The 20331-nt window shown below is 35.2% G+C and overlaps 1 protein-coding gene and 1 pseudogene across 1 annotated transcript; one reads left to right on the top strand and one right to left on the bottom strand.

Annotated features, from left to right (window-relative positions):
* The first annotated feature begins 518 nt into the window (after positions 1–518).
* Positions 519–1394, top strand: LOC132176067 (kunitz type trypsin inhibitor 104 pseudogene; annotated as a pseudogene).
* Positions 1395–3551: 2157 nt separating this feature from the next.
* On the bottom strand, positions 3552–19769 carry LOC132176285 (SH2 domain-containing protein A). Its single transcript, XM_059588448.2, has 12 exons — positions 19254–19769; positions 16199–16390; positions 15067–15276; positions 14897–14986; positions 11844–11921; positions 11574–11738; positions 9782–10150; positions 8238–8521; positions 7375–7537; positions 4804–5153; positions 3942–4013; positions 3552–3830 (listed from the first exon to the last, which is right to left on the bottom strand). The coding sequence occupies exons 1-12, from the start codon at positions 19395–19397 to the stop codon at positions 3812–3814; spliced, it is 2136 nt and encodes a 711-aa protein (XP_059444431.2). The 5' UTR covers positions 19398–19769; the 3' UTR covers positions 3552–3811.
* Between the last annotated feature and the right edge of the window lie 562 nt (positions 19770–20331).

Genomic DNA, 20331 nt, shown 5'->3' with positions numbered 1-20331 from the left:
TTTTATTGGCTTCTTGTTTAACTCTTGCACCCTGTCCTTCTCAACCGTTTCTAAAGTTAGAATGATAGATATACAGAGAAAAAAACAAAAAAAACAAACGCAGGAATAGCAGAATCTTGAAAGTCGTTAGTCCACAAAAGATGATGCATGTGTGAATGGATAGTCTGAGATGACAATCCAAAACTTCAAAACATGCAAGTGGTCCGGCTGTACGTTTTGTACAAACTTTGACATTTTCTTTTCTTCTTCCAATTTTGCTACCAATTAAGAACAAACAATGCATGTTGGAGACGTCTTGTCTTTTAACGTGTTAATACAATTAAATCCCTTCGTAAGACACACGAAATTAGTAATAAGATAAGATGCATGGACTTTTATTCACCCATGGCTAATAATCAGTAATAAGATAAGATGCATGGACTTTTATTCACCCATGGCTAACATGTGGACGGCTAACATGCCCGCACCACATCCTATAAATCCCCAAACATCAAGTACAAATACAACAACTATTTACACCAACTTATAATCAGCTCAGACATCCTTATTTGTTTTGCGACAATCCATCCATTAATTAGATATGAATTCCTTCGGCTTCATGAGATTGATCGGAAGCCTTAGCTTCATATGGTTAGTCCTGGCCATAACAGCAGCAGCCCAACCATCGTCCTCCCCAGTTCCGGTGCTCGACAGTGCCGGAAGTCCTCTTGAAGCCGGCGTAGAATACTACATCAATCCTGCTATTACTGACAATGGCGGTCGTTTCACCCTGATTAACCGAAATGGGTCGTGCCCGTATTACGTCGGGCAGGAAAACGTTTCGGGCTTAGAAGGGTTTCCTGTCATCTTCACGCCTTTCGTGGAGGGAGAGACGGTGATTAGGGAGAGTAGGGACTTGAAGGTTGTTTTCTCTGCAAGCACCATCTGCGTGCAGTCAACGGCATGGAAGTTGGGGGAGAGAGACGCTGAGAGTGGAAGGAGATTGATTGTCACCGGAGAAGACGAAGGCCAGCGACCCACCGGGAATTACTTCAAGATAGTAAAAGCCCAAGTGGGAGACAATATCTACAACATTGAATGGTGTCCTACAGAAGTGTGTCCCATTTGTAAGTTTGACTGCGGGACTGCTGGTGGCTTGGTTGAAAATGGGAAGAGATTGTTGGCCTTGGATGGGAGTGTGCTTCCGGTTACGTTTGAGAGGAGGGCTTAAACTCTTATATATTTCTAATTTGGTCTCTAGCTAACAGTACAAGCTAGTAATTAAATAAATAAATGGAGTTAATTTATTAGCTCCTCTACTAATTAAATAAACCAGTACATGCTTGTGTTTAGTAAGTCCTAATTTGAAAAATTGGACTATATTTCACGGAAATGAAAGAAATTATTATGTTTTATCTCTCTCTCTAACATAATGTGCCTAGACTTATGTCCACAATGAAATTTTTTATAGTGTAATGCTTCTTTGCATTATATCATCTATCTCCCGTACATCTCTGCTGATTTGACATGCTCCATCTACAATTAATTAGAAAGAAAAAAACACCCCGTAATAGATAGAACATGCCAACTCAGCAGAGTATTAGAACATAATTCTTGAAAAATAAGAAAAATCAGAAGGCTACACAAAAGTCATAGGAGTTACAATAATAATGACGAGTTACGTGAGATATAAATCACTTGAAATGAAAGAGTTTGTAACATGTGATAGAGAATTGTTAAGGTTTTGAGTCTTATTAAGTGCGCTTGTAACGTGTTAGAACTGATTTATTATATATAGAAAACAATTTTCTCCCATCGATTTATGGGAGTCAAAATCCAAAACTTTGTGTTTATATAAATTTAATACTGAGATGTATGCGAGAAGGGCGCCAGATTGCAAAAAAGCATTTTTGTTATCTAATCATTTACACTTTTTTAATTGTTATTGTTGTGTAAGCCCCATATCGTTTAATAACAAAATCTATCACTTATTGTTAACTATCATTAGAATTTAGTGTTTGCAATTAAACACTCCCAACATTGCCTTCAACAATTTTTTCCAAATTTCCGGATTTATTGATAAGCATGTAAAGTTAATATCTTAAAACTCTTACTTTTCACTTTCTAATGACTATCTAAGAGATGAAGAAATTATTAATACAAAATATGACCTTTTTTTTTTTTTCCTCTAGAAAATTTAATAATATTGTGTATACCTTCTTTAATATATTAAACTGAATATTATTTGTTATTGTTTAATACTGCATTCAATAAGTAATTTGATAGTTTCAACTAATTTAAAGGTTATCTTAAACAAATTAATGTGTTTATGACAGTATAGGGGTGGCCTAACACCTAGACACTAGTGGCCGAACCACCCTTAAGAGTCATAGGGAGTCCTCAACTGAGCCAGCCACCAAATATTTTTTGGGGGTGGCTGCATTTGGTGGGTGGCTCGGCCACCACTAAATCACACGGGGTGGCTTGGCCACCCCCAACCAACCACTAAGTTTAAGATTGTTTCTTTTAGCTTTTTAGTTTTTATATTTTTATTTAATTCTTTTTTTATCACTCTTTTCTTTTTTTTTTTTTTTTTTTTTTGGTATTCTAATTTTATTTGAGGCTATTTTCATCCTTAAAAAGATTTAACATCTAAAAATGAAATATTTTGTCTGATATAATGAGATTCCACACGCGCCAAGGGAGATAATTGTAACAAAATAGTAGTTTAATGCAGCTTAGTGTAACAGATTTCAATTCATTGGGGTAATATATATATATATATATAAGTTTGTTTTTTTTACCTTGAAATTTTTTGTTTTCATAATATATATATATATATATATATATATATATATATATATATATATCAAAGGCAAAGATTAGTATGAACACGGGTCTAAGGGCCAAAAAAATTTAGTTGGTAGGGGCAATAGGCAAAAAAGAAAAATCAACTTATAAAGTTTTTTTTTTTTTTTTTTAACCTTGAAATTTTTTGTTTGCCTTATGAATTGCGGGGTGAGGGTGGCCATGGCCTTAAAGAAAGAGCAGTTGATTCCATCCAACCTATTCATTCCTCTTTTGTTTTTTTTCTGGTTCCTTTTATAAAACCGCCTTATGAATTCAGGGGATTGTATATACCTAAAACAAGATCTTTCCCCTCACACTTTCCATTCTGTCATCTCACAACAGAGTTAGTGATGGATCCGAATTCACAGAAATTTACTAGCCGAATTGCTAGTAATGTAAACAACAAATGTGATAAAGCCCTTATAAAATCCATTTGTTTGAGCAAGTGGAAAGGTTGTCTAAACAACAAAATTACCATTTGTTGCGAGCAATCCGAACAGCAACATTACTATAGGTCACTATTCGTTGGTGCTCTCCTTTTTAAAGAATATTCTTTATTGAAAATGTGAAAAATAGGTCTTGAAAAATGTCACATACTATCCGTTTCAAAGTAAAAGCAAACGATTTGCCCTTTGCCAATGCTCACTCAGAATCAGAATAAGTATGTTGAAAATTAGACAGGGCTTGGTTGTTCCAGCCAACTTAAAAATAAAGAAAAAGTAGGAAAAAATGATACTTGATATATATATATTTTGTTTTTGCAGCTATAAATGAATGGATGATCCCCTGTTACAATCACTGAAGGTTTTTACATTATAGACACCGCCATTGTCAATATACTGATCTACATATATGCATAATGGACACCAAAGAATAACAGAAAAAGCCAAAAAAAAAAAAAAAGATACATAAGAATGGTAATGAAGGCACAAGAATGGTTGCTCTAAACTGAGCAGAAGGATATTTTGCTGCACAAGCAAAACTAATGACTTCTTATTATCCTGCAAATTTTAAAGCAACAGATGCATAGATAGTTAATATTCATGAATGCAATGTCTGGGATTCAATCTGTAGAGAGAAGATTAATAAATGGAGGTGGAAGAATATCTTGCCTTCCTAATCGAGAGAGCTCAGGTTCTGCCAGTAGCATATCTTGCAGTGGTTTCACATTAGTTTCTCTTTCACTGGAACCACAAAAACAAAGAGCAACATGAATTCTATTTTGTCAATTTCAAGCAGGTTTTTCTATATTCATATTTTCTACTTTAGGCAACAAGATATATTCCAAATAAAAATGATAAATGAAGATGCTCCATTTGGTGGAGGCGGAAAAGAAAAGACTAGATAGATAATATAAGAGTGGTGGTGCATGTATGCTGCACATTGTACATGCCATCATCAGATACTGATATACAGGCTTTTTTTTTTTTTTTTTTCATTTTTTTTTTTTGTATTGGTAAGTTATGCACCCGATGGGACTTAAATCTACGACCTCACCCTCCACCTTGCTACAAAGGGAGGAAGTACCATTTGAGCTAAAGCTCATTGGCCACAGGCTAAATTAGCATATCAAAAGCATATATCATATAGAGTTGATTGGTCAATCACAACATTAAACTTCACCAAGAAGCTGTTTCGGCTGTGCTTAACCAAGCTGTATTCCACTGTTCCATTCTAAGATCTTATCTCCGAACTACATTATCATCTGAAGAACTGCAAACATGAAAAACATTTTCCTGCTAAATATGGAAGTCACCTATCCTTGGCCAGAAATGGGGTTATGCTATAATATAATTGCATTTTTTCCACCTAATCATCAGTTACAGAGGCCTTTAGACTATTCTGCTTTTAACTCCTAGTTTTGCACTTTGCCCTCGATTGTGTTTTATTCAAGTTAGTATATGTTCAACAGTTTTCTTGTAAATACAGGCATATAATTTAAAGTAGAAGGAAAAGTGAAAATTAACTAGATACCAATAAATTGGTTCAAGGGACAGCAGCCTGTGGTGAAGAGTGCAATCACTGCCAACATAAGTCACAATTAAGCTGCCAGCATCAGGGTGAGGCCAGCTCCTAGAAGTAGGAAACCGGAGTATAAACGTGCCAGGCTCTTGGACGCCCCTTGGACCTTGAAGTGAAAATTCTGCTTCTTCTTTTGTTATGAATCCCTCAATCCATTTAGGAGACGTAGAACTCCACATTGCATTAATCCAGTCTCTTGATAATGTGAAAGCTACAGGGAATAACCAACACCACATCTTCTCAAACTTCTCTTGGGAAAGATACTCTCGACATCCAGCGATTCTCCTCAGAAGCTCAAAGTCCTAAAGTAAAATAGAAATCAGCAAAACAATGGAGGCTAGTATCTTCATCTTATAAATGTCCATTTACGAGCAATCAAGGATTTAATTTAGTAAACCAAAGCTATTTCTGAAGTATGGCAATTGAAATTCACAAATAATAGAATGAAAAGAAAAATGATATAGACAATGTTCTGACTCGCATTATTGAGTTCCTATGGGGGCAAGTGCATGAATTCTGAAAATCTGAATGCATCACATCCTACAATAAGAATAGACTACAAAGCATCTTCAATGCTTAAACTACAGAGGTAGGACACTGCAAGTGCATGTAGAAACTACAACATGATTATCACTTTCTCCAATTTTTTAGCAATTGGAACTGCTCACTAAGATTCAATTTGTTAGTTACCATTGTTAGGCACTTCTGACATGGTCATGATTAGTAGGACGTATTTGTGTTATTATTCTTTCATCCCAATCTAATAATAAGGTTGATAGACATGTCTATACGCAGCTTTTATAAGTTCCATTGAGCACCGAACAAAGTAATGGAATTCAACATATTACATGAGTACAAAAATGACGCCCATAAGGACATGCATGGCAATAGATTCAAGCTTCATCATTCATGATGTTGCTTCCTTCACTGAAAAATGATGAGCAAAGGCTACTTGCGACAAACTGGAACCAGGTTGCTTAATAGTCACAGGATTTTGAGGTATGTTTAATTTAGATGAGCTTGCAAACTCAAATATCATAGAGTTTTCTAGTCATAAACCAATCCATCTAAGATTAGCACATGAACTGCCAAAGCCTGCCTATATCTGTCTTCACAAAAAACTGAACATTGTATATCTCAAAATATTAATCAAATAATTAAGTAAATAAATTCACCAATCCTTTCAGTTTAAGCTTTTGGATAAGGAATGATGTAACATGATATCAGAGCAGTCTTGAATTCGAACCCTAACTTTTTAATTTGCCTCCTATTTCTATTAAATATTTCATATATTAGGTCTCATTGAGGGAGAGTTTGGGCTACGTGGGCATGTTGGAATATTAATTAAAGAGTTAAATTCACTCATTCCTATTAACATAAGCTTTCAGAATAAGTACTTATTTAACAATATATACATGTAGAGGCGTTCCTTAACCTTATTTTCAGGGAGAAACTAAATTAGACATGGGAGCTTTTTCTGAGAAATTTATCAAAGCATCACTTGCATGAGATAGTGCATATGACACATAATTCATTCTTCCAAAGCAAAAAGCTTTTTACAAATGACGATTTAAATAGAATTGATTGGCTGAGAAATCGTATGTCTTTCCAAAGAAATGTCCACCAGATATCGATTTTGCTCAAGAAAAGGGAAACTGAAATTTCATATATCTTAACCAGGATGGTTGTGTGAGGATACAAAAGGAATTAAAAGTAAAGACCACAGAGAAACTTATCAATAAGATCTCTGAAGAAGAAAATAAATATCACAAAATAAACCATAATATTATCATTGTAATTCTATCCTAGAGCCAGCATGTAATTAAAAGCATATACAGCAACATTTTCTTTCCATATTAAGTGTTGTATGCTCTCCTATTTAAGCCCATGTAAACCGTATGGAATCATCATCGAATGCGAGTATTTCTTCTCTCTCTTTCTTCCTTTCTTTTCTACTTATAAAACGGAATGGACAGCAAATAGAAAATGATCAGGATTTCAAATCTTAGAGACTAACAGATACATGAAGGATGCAGACCATATTGCTTACAAGTTATATCAAACAGAGACAACAGAAGAAGCAAAGAAAGCAGTTGCACTGACACCATCTGACAAAATAGCAAAAGCTGATTTGTTTTTCTTTTCCTCTTCTTTTTTTTTCCCCCTCTGGGACACAACATCCTAACAACTGAATCTTTTCAGAAAAAAAAAAAAGGTCCCAATTCATTCTCATCTGTATGCAACACTTATAAGTGTAAATCCATTTTATATAATAATAAACACACACACACACATATATACATATACATACATGTAACATATCTTGTAAACTCATAATGCACATCTTTAGAAATGAAAGGTAATATTAAATATAGGAAAAGATGATATCTGCCTCGTCAATATCACCATAATGTCTCAAACACTTAGATGTTTCAACAAGTAATCAAATAAATTGCTAGCTACCAATGTTTAATAGTTAAAAAATCATGACAATACATTGTGAGAGGGGGTGGAAGAAGAAACCTGTTGTGTTAGAGATCTAGAACTGCAACAAGCAACCTTCATAAAGTGCTCTTCAATCTCAAAAACCACGTCCTCCCAACGAATTTTATGGTTGTTTTGTGAAATCGAATTCCAAGCTTTTGTTCCTTCCTCTATCAATCTCTTGGCAATACTTATTTGGTGCCTACGAAATTATTATAAAGGAGAAGAGGTAAAGGGATGGCGGTGACCATTTGGTTGATCCAATAATAATCCCTTGATAGGGAAGAAATCTGCCCTACTAGAAATGAAGACATAGGAAAGGGAGCAAAGAACAATAAGAAAGTATATATGTATCCTAGGGCCAATTTGGACTTTGGCATAAGCGAGCTTCCTTGAGTGGATATAATTCATAGTTTCGAGCTCTCGATGTAAATTATTTGCATTATAGTCGTGCATGATCTTTCTTTCAATCCAGCAGATACATATCATGTAAAGGGAGTAATTCTAGAAGTTCCTCTCGTGTCACTCTAAAAATGAGGTGACTTTTAAAATCACCAATTGATCAAAATCTAATAATAATCAATCACAAGTCCAATAGTGATTTTATGAGTCACATCATTCTTGAAGAGACATAAGAGGAACTTATAGCATTACTCGGTAAAATGTGAACATAACACTGTCATTGTGATTTGAAACTTAAATAGGAAAACCTTGAGGCAAAACCATTGAGGTATTGGTCAAACTTATAGAGCATTTCTCAATGAAGATGGCAGCAAGATATTTTTGTCACTACAAACATCAATGGCAAATCATCATGCTAAATGGGATATTATGATATGGCTACTTAAACTCCAATTTGGCTACAGCCACTAATTAAGCATTGCTTTTTCTAGATTACCTACCGGTGGTGTGAACATCCCGAATAGAGAGACACCTGATGCGCGAATTCTGAAAGTTCATTGTCAGAAGCAGACAAAGCAATCTCCTTGAGCATAAAAGACCTCTCATTTAAGCCTGAAAGGGAGTATTTGAAAATGGTCATGTCTGATATTGGACTTCTTCTACTTGACATACTCTTAAAAGATGAATCTCCTTCTCCAGTACTCTCTGAATCAGATGGCGAGTCATCTACTTCTTCAAGTTTTTCATGTCTTCCCTCCAAACTTGTCCCAACCTCATTCTCAACCTAATTAAGAGTATTATTCAAATGAGGCTAGATTTTACAACATATATAAAGTCCCATCTATCTTAGAGAAACTTTAAGGTCATCATCCCAGAATATGTTTCCAAGGGTATGTGCAGCATATAAGAATCGAAAAAGACCATAGGATCCAGCACTTGCTAAAAGAGACAAAAATAAATCATAACCCAAAAGAAATTAAAAGAAAAATATGAGTATACTTTGTTAACTACAGAATTCAAGGCATTAATCAGGAAGATCCACAGTTCCAAAATTGCAACCTGGATTGCAAGAAGAGGTACTGTAATATGCGGTAAAATAGGTTTAAGCTAATGATACATACATAGACAGGGGAAAAGGTCAGAATTCCCTGAAAATGACTGGCTATGATTATTTACTACTTACATAGACTTGGGCACACCGGTCTGGTTTGTATCTAATCAGATTCCTCTTTTTTTCCTTTCCCCCTTTTTTTCTTTTTGGCTTAACTATCCAATCATCTCAAGAGTATTTGATACATATCTCATATCCAAAACTTTGGCATGCCATTTCTTGCATGAGTAAGTTCCATACAACAAGTGTCCCATCTATTTGGAATAATTTTAAAAACCATTTTCGCTTCTCAAACACTGAAACTCTTCTCAAATATCAGTTATCCAAACAAATTTCCAAATGTAGCCTCCAACACTAACACAATTTTCAAAACAATCCACAAAACTCTTTTAAAAAACAAAAGACTTCTCAAAAAATAACTAAACACAGACTAATTTTTCCAAGCGTGGATGTTGCTTGTTACATATAAAAAAATATATATATAATTAAAAAATAAAAAAAGTAGCAGATGGTTTGGTGGCGGCCTGCCCAGTGGTACGTGGCCACTGATTTGTCTTGCAGTCCTGTAGTAGCCGCCAAATCACCACCACAGTGCTTACTGCCAAGCGGCCAAAACCCGTGGAGACTAGCTCTAGTAGCTCTTTTTTCACATTTTGTTTCTTTTATTTTTTTGGAACACTTCTCAAATCTTTACCAAACAAATTCTCTTCTGTGGACTTTATATATAACACTTTTTCAAATGTGGCCCCTACCAAAACAATTCTCAATTTTCACTTTTTTCAAAACCCAAAACAATTCTCAAAATTTGACCAAACTAACCTAACCACTTTTGCATACCACATACCATTTTTAGTTCAATTGGCATTTGATGCTCTATCAGTGGGTGTTCTGGATAAAAGAAAAATAACTGAAAAAAGAAAAAACCAGTAATACCTGATTAGCTGTCCAAGCATGAGAGTTGCATTCCTCATCAGGTCGCTCCAAGGTAGGGCCAATCTTAAAGGCTGCAGATATTTTATCATGTCCTGATCTAACCCGCTTTGATAATGGACAGGGTTTTGCTTCATGTACAGAGTTGTGCTGAATTTCTAACGACCCCTCATCCATTCCAGATGATTGAGATAAATTAAGAGGATGGATGGCAGAAGTTGATCTTTTCCATGTCAAAGAGGATACCCGAGTATTACGGCCCCGTGATATACAACGAATTGGAGGGGAGAATACCTCAAAGAATGGATAACTTTCCCTTTTAATCATGTGAAATCTGATACGGAAAAGCCTATTATCACACTTTGACGAAAGCTGAAATTAAAAAGAAAGAGAAGTCATTGACAAATTCCAGTGGTACACAACCAACTGGCCTGCACATAAACCTAAGACAAAATTTGACCTCTGAGCAAAAGAAAAATTGGAATGCTATTTCTATTTGTGCTACGCAAGATAGGGGGACCTTTCCAGTCATAACACACTTAAAGACGCTAATTCAGGGAAAGACCACTTGCTTTCCTGATAGACAAAATAATTCTCGAATAATAGATATCAGTACTTTTTAAGGACAACCTTATGCAGGATCTTGCATGGGCACCACATGCAAATGTGTGACTTTATCTCTTTACAATTAGATACTATTTAAACCAGTTACGTGGGGACCATGCATAAGCAGACAATGACTAAAAGCAAGGTCAGCAGTAGAAACCCACTAGGTCCGCTACTTTGCCTTCAGTGTTATGGTGATTTTGCCTTCATAAGCACAGCAATATATCCAATAAAAAGGAAACCTAAGATCCTACCAACAAGATGGTCTTAACAAAAACTAAATTATGAGATTTACCAGTCAAGTCACACAATTAAGATCAAATCAAAGATTTACACTAAAATAGGCAATTAACATGAGAAACATGAGAAACATTTTAGAATCCTAAACAAAATTGATGTCACAATGCAAAGCAGACCTGAACCCACAACTCTTTTTGTGTCAAAATATTACTAAAAAGGAAACAAGATAAAGACCATGAGTCACAATCACCCAAACACAAGCACATCCATTTTCATCCTCTCCTCTCTCTCAGTGGTAAAGAGCATTCCTAAAATTTACATATGGTAGGATGGAAAAATGAAATATAAACATTAAAGTGCCTTAATGAAAACAATTTTCTACAACATGTAGGAAATCCATTTTACCTTATATAAAGTGTGTCTTGCGATGACTTAGTAACTTTCATAAGTACAAGTTCTAGAACAGCATGTGAACAGATGGGTAATTATCCGGGAACTGCCCACAAGCAAATGTAAAACCTGTAGAGTTGTAAACGATCGTATCATCATTACCTAAACTTTGTACTCTCACAGATCCCCTTGTCCTGCCCTATATAGTGGGCACATTTTAAGTGACGTTACCACAACGTTTCCTCACTTGAGAAAAAAGATTCCATAAGATAGGCCCATGCAATGTTCAAAAGGAAGACTAGCCAACTGCATCAAGTGACAAGTTGCACCATAAGATGGGCCCATTGAATATGCCTACCTTGAAGATCAATTCTAATTGATCAACTCTAACATCCAAAACCTTATGAAACATTGTATTGCTTGTGGCCCATCGCAAATGTCATGACTTGAATATACAAGCAAGTTGCTTATAAATCTTCCTACCAATTCTAGGGAGAGAATTCCATATATGTTCACATAGGAGGTGTCAAAAGTAACATTTTACACATAATATTAGCACCTGAGATATCTTGAGCTTAAAGGATGCACGCCCCTGCAACAGTTTACTTGGTCTTTGACAAGAAGCATATTCAATTCCATCATAGCTAGCTAAAAGAGGAGCTTCTCCATCAGTAGTCTTTTCCACAAGTGCCCCATTGTCAGCATACAAAAGTGAAGCAACAACCTGTCAAAACAAGCAATGTGTAAATATAAGAACTAAAATTATTGCCAAAACCAACAAGTAAACAGTATGGTGAATTGTATAATATGAAAATCCAGATAGATAAACCTCAATATCCTTCTTTACAGTCTGACCCAAGGCATCTAATAAAACAACATCCAAAGAAAAGTTCCGGCGACAAGATGCCTGTGAACGGAGGCAATAATACACATTAGAAGAAATCTGAGTAGAAAAAGTGGACAATTATATGGAGAATGGACGATAATTTGTACAGCATTGTGCTGAAAAGGCATTTAACATGAGACAGAATGCTTAGTAAGAAAGGAAATATATAGAACCTATATATATATATATATATATTAATTTATTTGATGGTACAAATTATCAAAAAAAGAAAATTTATTTGATGGTACAAGAAAGTATAGCAGCAGCTTCCCTATAACTTCTTCCCTTCCCTAAATATAGGAAAAATCTAAAACAAAAAACCCACGGAAAGTCACATTCAGCAGCTTCCCTATTGCTTCCCTGAATATTAGGAATGCTATAATGCTATTAAAAAAACCACAAAATGTCACATGCAGCAACTTCCCTATTGCTTCCTTAAATATTGGAAATGCTAAAGTGCTACCCAATACAGTGGGCCTATACCTTCTCTATCCATTATTTTAACACAAAATATTTCTCCCATCTGTCGTCTCTTCTCTTTTTGCCTTTCATTGGAGATTGTGTTGGACTTTTGTAAAAAATGTAAGGGTAGGTAAGGAACTTGTATTTTGTAAAGAAATAATATTTTAATGGTATAGAGAATGATAAAGAAAGCTATTGTGGAGTGTATTTGGAAAAGAAAACAAAAAGTAGTTTTGTTCCCTAAATCTACGGAAAATCAAAAGGAAGTTGTTGTTAGCACTCTTAAATAATACAAAGCCATAACACAAACTACTTCGGATCTGAATGCCATATAGATCAAAAGTATTGGGGGGAGGGGGGAATTGATTCACAATTTCAACATGCATAAGAATCACTCTAGTATATTACAACCTTAGACAATGAGACATCCTACACTCAGCGTATACATGTATCTTCTCTTTTGTTATGCTTAAAAAGAAAATTTGAAGTTGACAGGGAAATCTTAATTCGAGAACTTAGTCCTCAAACTAATAATCAAGAATGTTTAAACTACGCATAAAAGACATAGAAGCTACAGAACAAGATCTAACATTAATAACTTAGACTACTATATGGCAAAGGTGATAAGGCACTAAGCCCTGATGGTTTTTCTATGGCTTTTTTCCAGACTTGTTAGGAGGTTATTAAAGAGGATTTCATGAATGTTTTCCAAGAGTTTCATATTCGTGGGAAGTTTGAAAAGAACATCAAAGCAACTTTTATTCCCCCCATCCCTAAGAAAGCTAGGGCTGTGAATATTAAGGACTTCCGCCCCATTAGTCTTGTGGGTGGGGTTTATAAAATCAACTCTAAAGTCCTAGTAAACAGGCAGAAAACAGTTTTGGAGAAGATTATTTTCAGGTCTCAAAATGCATTCATCAGGGGGAGACAGATCTTAGATTCAGTTTTGGTAGCCAATGAATGTCTTCATAGCGGAATTAGATCAGGTGAACCTGGTGTGCTCTATAAGTTGGACCTAGAGAAGACCTACAATCATGTTAACGAAGGTTTGCTACTGTATTTGTTGACAAGATGTGGCATTGGGGAGAAATGGAGGTTGGATAGCTCACTGTATTTCTATGGTGTGTTTCTCCATTCTGATTAATGGATCTTCATCTTGTTTCTTTAATAACTCATGTTGGTTGGGACAGTGGGATCCTTTATCACATATGCTGTTTGTAGTTGTCATGGAAGCTTTGAGTATAATGTTGTCCGCCATAACGGATAGGGGACTCTAATTAGGTTTTTCAGTGGGATCGAAGAATAATGATGAGCTACTAGTGTCTCATCTCTTGTTTGAAAATGATATTTTGATCTTTCATGAGGCAAATCTAGATCATTTCAATCATTTACGCTGCCTCTTCTAATGTTTTGAAGTTGTCTCAAGGTTGAGAATTCAAATAAATAAAAAAAATGTAGTCAATTATTACTGTGTAGCGTGAGCTAACTTCAAAAGTCACTTAGATAAAGATAATCTAGTCTATCTTGATTCAAGCAAGAAAATGGATGCACTAACGCGCAACAACTTTCATGCTAGTGTGCTCGGCCTTTGCTGCTTGGGGTAAAATTATATCATGTCTTTATCTAAATCAGAATTAGTTCTTGTTGGCACTATGGATGATATTAGAAGGTTAACTCGTATCCTTAGTTGTAGGGATTCCTCTTTGCATTTAAAGTATTTGGGTCTTCCTTTGGGGGCTTAGTACAAGGGTAAATTAATATGGGATGACATTGTTGAAAAAATAGAATGTCATTTGGCTGGTTAGAAGAGGCTTTATGTGTCTGAGGGTGGTAGGTTGACATTGATTAAAAGCACTCTTTCCAATTTGCCAAGGGATTTTTTGGTGGAGTTGGTGACAAGTTCAAATTCTATCTACTTAGTTAGTCTAAGATTTGTTCTCCGATTTGCTCAGAGGTGGTTTGGGGCTTAGAAATATTTTTTTTATATAGGTAATCAAAGGAATATCATAAAAATTGTAAAGCACCCCTAAGCATACAGGAAGTATACAAAAAGGACACCAAAACAGAAAAAAGTAACAAAAGCAAAGAAAAACCTGCAAACCCCAACAACAGAAACCCAAAGCCCACAAAAACTCAGGACTCCATTAGAGCACAACAAGAGCCCTCTTGCAGATATATGTTATTCTTTTCAATAGATGTAAGTCAGAGATTTCCTTTTATACACGGACTACAAGAACATCAACATAAGTAATGGACCTAGTTATCGATTGTCATATGATTAAAATGGCTAACATATTGAAGCTACAACATTTAACAAATCAATTTGAAAAATATCACGACAACATACATAGAAGTTGATGTAGGGATAAATATTAGACGCATCTCAAAAGATACACACAAGTGCATATACCATAAAAAATCATGTGAAAGGAAAACGTAAGGAATTACTCCAAATATGCTTCCATTTCCAACAAAAAAGTTGATGCATACAACAGGACAACCAAGAAACATGCCACATAAAGAATCTCTCTGACCTTGCCACCAATAATACTCCAAACACCATCGCTGCCTACTTCAATTTCAGAGGCAGATGAATTATCAATAGATAATTTTAGAGGTGCATCCTGGCATCAGACATTGTATTTGTCAAGTGAAAGAGAACATAAAAAATTTTGAGGATTCAAGAACTAAAACCGCATTGTACCTTTTCATGGTGATTCTTAATAGATAAAGTTGGAGGCAAAACTTCCACATTGTGGACATAACCCTGCAGACTGTCACCATCTACACCATTATGGGCCAAATTTATTTTCCTTAAACTACTTGAAGTCAAATCTTTGTCAAATGAGGAACACAAACGCTTCTCTTCCACAATCTCTCCATCAATATGAAGCTGAACAAAATCTGTAGAAACCTGAAATGAACACATCAATAATAAGCATCTCATTAACTCCGAAAAGAACACAGAATATCACATTCACTAATACTAGAGCAGTACACCTGAACTGCTTCATAGTGTACTCTACACACAGGGCATTTACTCAGTAACAGCTTTAGGCCAAATATGTGATATTTTTGTGAGGCTTCAATAACCAAAAAACATACCCTCTTAATGCTTTTGTTATTCCACATTATACAGGTCTATCTTTTCTTTTATGACCATTGAGAGGCCTGTTCCTGTTTCTCTCTCTTCTCCATCTTGTTTTGTTTTCCATTTCATGTTCTCTCTTAATATATATATATATTAAGAGAGAAGATATATATCTTCTTCTTCTTTTTTTGGGAATATAAAATTTCCAAAAAAAACTTGAAATTTAAAAATTTAAAATTTAAAAACTTGAAAAAAATTTGCAGCTCTAAAACATAACAACAATAATCCAGTATATCGAGCTTATCCACATAAAATCTTATTCCCAATTTCTAAATCACGTATTCTTCTCATTTCCGTTCACTTTTGTCTAAAACAGTGACTCATGAAAATTTCCAGGAACCATTGCTCTCAAGTATTATGCATCACAGATGAAAATTCATAAACTCCAACATGAAGAGACAACCTTAAGATGTAAATAAGAGAATAATACTAGTTCTAAAAGTTATCAGACACAGGTAAAAGAGAACAATACATGTCAAAGAAAGAAAATAAGCACAGAAATTAAGAGCATGGATGAAGTAACACCAATACAGTTCAGCTCCCCTTATCCCTAACAATAGATAATCATTTAGAAAAAAACTATTGTGCAGATCATCTCACAATGTTAGATAAACCCGCACCAAAAAACCAAAACAACAACAAAAAATTGACAAAGGGGAATCTCTAACTATTCAATATCACAAACCTCACATCCAACATGAATCCATTTTTCAAAAGGAGACTCAATCTTCATGGATGCATGTGGAACTTTGGTCCAGGAAGTGGAATTTGCAGGATCAGGAGCTTCTTTGTGTAAGAGAAGCAACGGCAGAAGCATCATTCTCTTTTTTTCATCTAGAATGAGAAAAGGAGTACCGCCAATGCTAGCTGAGTGCACCTGCATGCTCAAGTGAACGTTAGCCACCAATTTATTGTCAGAGTTTAAAAACATAAATAATTAAAATAGAATCTACATGAATAACAATAATTGGGCATTAAAAATGTACTGTCATTAGGTGAATGACAACAACCAGAAATCTTAACCCTTAGAGACGAAAACATCTTACAACGTTGGAAATATAGATCAATTATTTAATTTTGCAGACTCACATAGTTCGTAGAGAACTCTTAGACTTGATCCTCACTAATATATTCCATTCCTTATAAAAGTGATAGGGTTATTTGACTGCATAATATATGGTTTAAGCTGGTGGATTTGGGGAATTTTTGTAGTTCTATATAGTGATAATCATATAAAACCATAAGAAAAAGTCTTTACCACAGTGATTTGCTTGTTGTCTAATTACAGAAAAACATCCAAATCTTAAAAATACGCAGAATGGTGAACCTATGCTCTTCAATTAAGTGCATTTAGAGGAACTAAAGAACACTTTCAAGTGCTTACAAAATACTAATACCTCAATATAGAATAAAATACAGTACTAGCAAAAACAGAATGTGCACAAATTTTCCCACATTGGCAAATCAAAAGAACAAGAAAGAGGATATGAGAATTGAAAAGACATATAGAAGTCTTCATATGGACATAAAAAATGTGAATCCACTCAATTGTCAATTTTGATTCATTAATGGGACCAATGCAGCACAGAAACTGACAGGCAAGAAGCATAGGCACGTGAGTTGGAAAGAAGCAGCAATGAGTCAGACCTGCTCTAGCACTTAAATTATAAATGAACTCACAATTCTAGACACAACTAAATTCAACAAATAGACAGGCATCTAAGAATCAGGTAAATGTTGCTTGTCAATTCATGATTTTTTTTAAAGAAAAAAGATGGATAATATAGATGTAGAAAGTTGAGGGCAGAACAGAATTGACCCTTTTGTTTGATCTAAAGTGGGAAGGAAAGGGAAAAAGGAAAGGTATTTCCTTCATTCAGTTAGATGGAAATGGAAAGAGAGATGCAGTCCCTTTCCTTCACACACCAAATCCTTTCCACCTGAAAGAAATGGTTGTGAGAGAGAATATAGTTTACATATTTTATTCTACATCTGGTCCAACCATTTGATTTCTCTTCTCTCCTTCATTCCAAGGTCAACCAAAGACATGGAGAGAAAGCATTTTTCCAATCCATCCCTCCACTCCCTCTTCCTTCTCTCCCCATCCTTTCCTCCCTCCAAATCAAATATAGCGTAACTTGGAAGAACTGAAAACCGGCTATCATCACTTGGTTAAAAGTGGAGGATGTACAGGAGGCATAGAGGATTATATATGACAATATATAATAATAATGCAACACAACTAATAGATAAAACGTGGAGGATGTACAAGAGGCATAGAGCATTATATATGACAATATATATTATAATGAAATACAACTAAGACATAAAACATGAGGGATAAATCAACGACATCAAATATTTGTGAATGACTGAACAATTAGACAAAACTGATTATGATGAAAATGAAACATGCACCTTTTTGTACTGAGGAGAATAGAGCATTAGTTTCAGTGATGAGCTTTGGGCGAAATCAGGCCCACAAAAGTAAATAATTGGACATATTGACATATTCAAAACTGAAGATTTTGATACATAAACATGAAAGAAAAACAGGGGGAAATCTGGAACCTAATCAAAACTGGAATTTCACGATATTTTCTGAATAGATTGAAGTGTGCAAATAAATTACAACTTATTCCCATTGAGAAATTTGGCCAGGGATTGGAAGGTTATCTTAACCAGCAAACTTATGGAGATTTTTTTTTGATAAATAAGTAAGAATATCATTGAAAAGCGCAGAGGGGCGCAACCCAAGTACACAGGAAGTCTATAAAGACACCCCTTTAAAGATAAAAATACTTATGGAGATTTACACAAGTCAAAGTGATAATTGAGCATTAGAAACTGCAATGACATTTGTTTGCACTTTACTAACCAAAAAGATCTAAATATCTGATGTTCCTACTGATCCAGAAGTACAAAAGGAGGACATGAAGGCATTGGTGAAAAAAAACAAATAGATAGAAGAACTATCTAAAAAACAAACTACAAAAATTAACTTTTGTTCAGATAACTGAGGTTAGATGCATATGATACCTACAAAACAGCTAAATATACCTTATTCCTAAAACTAATTCAAGGAATACACGAATGCACAACAAATTATAAATGACGGGGCAACAAACCAAGAACACATAAATAAGAAATGGGCTTGCTCCTAAGGAAGAACAAGGAGAATTGAATGCCACAATGAACTTGAAAATGCAGTTGAATACATCAGGAGAAACGAAATATTTTTTTCCTCAATAAGGAAGAACACAGAGGATTAAATGCCAAAATAGATTTCAAAATGCAGTTGAATAACTCAGGAGAAATGGGAATTTGCAGTTTCCTACAACTAATCCATACAAATCAAAAACATTGAACAAGCTTGTACCATAGCTGACCAATAAAATATCACAAACCATGAAGTAATGAGACACGTAAACACATGTATCAAACCATAAATAAACACACACACACACACAAAAGATATTGATATTGTTCCACTCCAGCAGTGGTAATAGAGGCTACACTGCAATAAACTTGAAAATTCCAGTTGGGTTTCTAAAAAACGGGTACTATTTTCTGTAACCATGTAGCAAATTCACAAAAATTGAAGAAAAGACAAGTGATCATCCGAAAGAACCCATAAATTGCACAAAAATGAGAAACGGGTATTTCCCAAGCAACAAACTGGATTAAAGAATTAAAAGAAAAAGAAGCAAAGTAAGAAAATGGGCAGTTAGAGTAAAGACCTGTTGAATGATTGTAGCAGGTAATTTAGTGGAGTTCATAAGGTAGACCCAAAAGCAAAGAGAGAAAGTCCCTTCTCCTTCAATTTCCACTCCAAAATCCTTCAAAAGAGAGTACTCTCCACACTCTACCACCTCATTACCCATGATTTTCCGCCCTCTGAATTCTGATCAAACAGGCTCAGGAGGGCTTCTTTACTCGTTTGCCAACGTTTTCAAGAAAAACCTTAAACCCCCCACCAACTCTTGTGGATGTTTGGTGACAGCTGTTACTTGAAGGTTGGTATACTGTTCCGGTTCCACTTTGAAAAGTGCGCTTTAAGAGCCTGCTGCCGTGCGATATATCGTTGCTTGAAACTCGACGGTGTACGGTGGTTCGTGACTCAGCGTCCGTTGGGTGGCTGATTCGTCGAATTGTCTATTCGATTTTGGGGATTTTGAGGATGAAGTTTAAGGGAGGAGATAGAGGCAAAGTTTGGGGGCGAAATTTCGTTTGGCGTAGAAATAGAATAGAAGAGAGCCATCGTTTTGAAATGGTTTTGAATATTTTGATTTTTTATTATTATTAAAAATGTCTCTACTTTTCTCGTTAAGGAACTCAATCAATTAGGACCAAGCCTAATAAAGCGGAGGTCATTAGTTTGAATTCTCTCCTCCTCTTGTGTGGACATATAAAAAAAAATGTCTCTACTTAGATACACCATATAACCATAAATTGCTTAAAACAAATCCTAACTATCAACCGGCTCCTCTCCAATTGAAATAAATTGCCAAGGATCCAAATCCTCGGGTCCAAGCGTAATTTGCTCTTTTGTTTTTATGGATGACTTGGATACTTGAGGACTTGACATTGATACTGGGTGCTATCACTTATGTTGATATGTTAAATGTGACACATATAGTAAATAATAAACCATTAACTTTGACAATAAAGTAATAGTAAAACTTTTTTAAAATCAAGGAAGTGCCGCACAGCGGAGGGGTTTCTCCACCTCCCCCCCTCCTCTCTTTCCCCCTCTCTTTCCTTGATCTGTCCCCCCCTCTCTTCCCCGATCTGTGTTTCTTTTCTTTTTTGTATTTG

Source organism: Corylus avellana, chromosome 3 (assembly GCF_965113065.1).
Source record: "Corylus avellana chromosome 3, dhCorAvel1.hap1.2, whole genome shotgun sequence".
In the NCBI taxonomy this organism is placed as follows: domain Eukaryota; kingdom Viridiplantae; phylum Streptophyta; class Magnoliopsida; order Fagales; family Betulaceae; genus Corylus; species Corylus avellana.
Note: the sequence above shows the minus strand (reverse complement) of the source record. Positions and strands in the feature narration are given on the sequence as shown.

Coding starts and splice junctions, on each gene's coding strand:
- LOC132176285 (XM_059588448.2), bottom strand. CDS start 19,397: ATGGGTAATGAGGTGGTAGAGTGTGGAGAGTACTCTCTTTTGAAGGAT. Junction 11,922..14,896: donor GGAGTATTATTGGTGGCAAG/GTCAGAGAGATT, acceptor CTCCGTTCACAG/GCATCTTGTCGCCGGAACTT. Junction 4,014..4,803: donor TCCCTTGAACCAATTTATTG/GTATCTAGTTAA, acceptor TTGTGGTTCCAG/TGAAAGAGAAACTAATGTGA.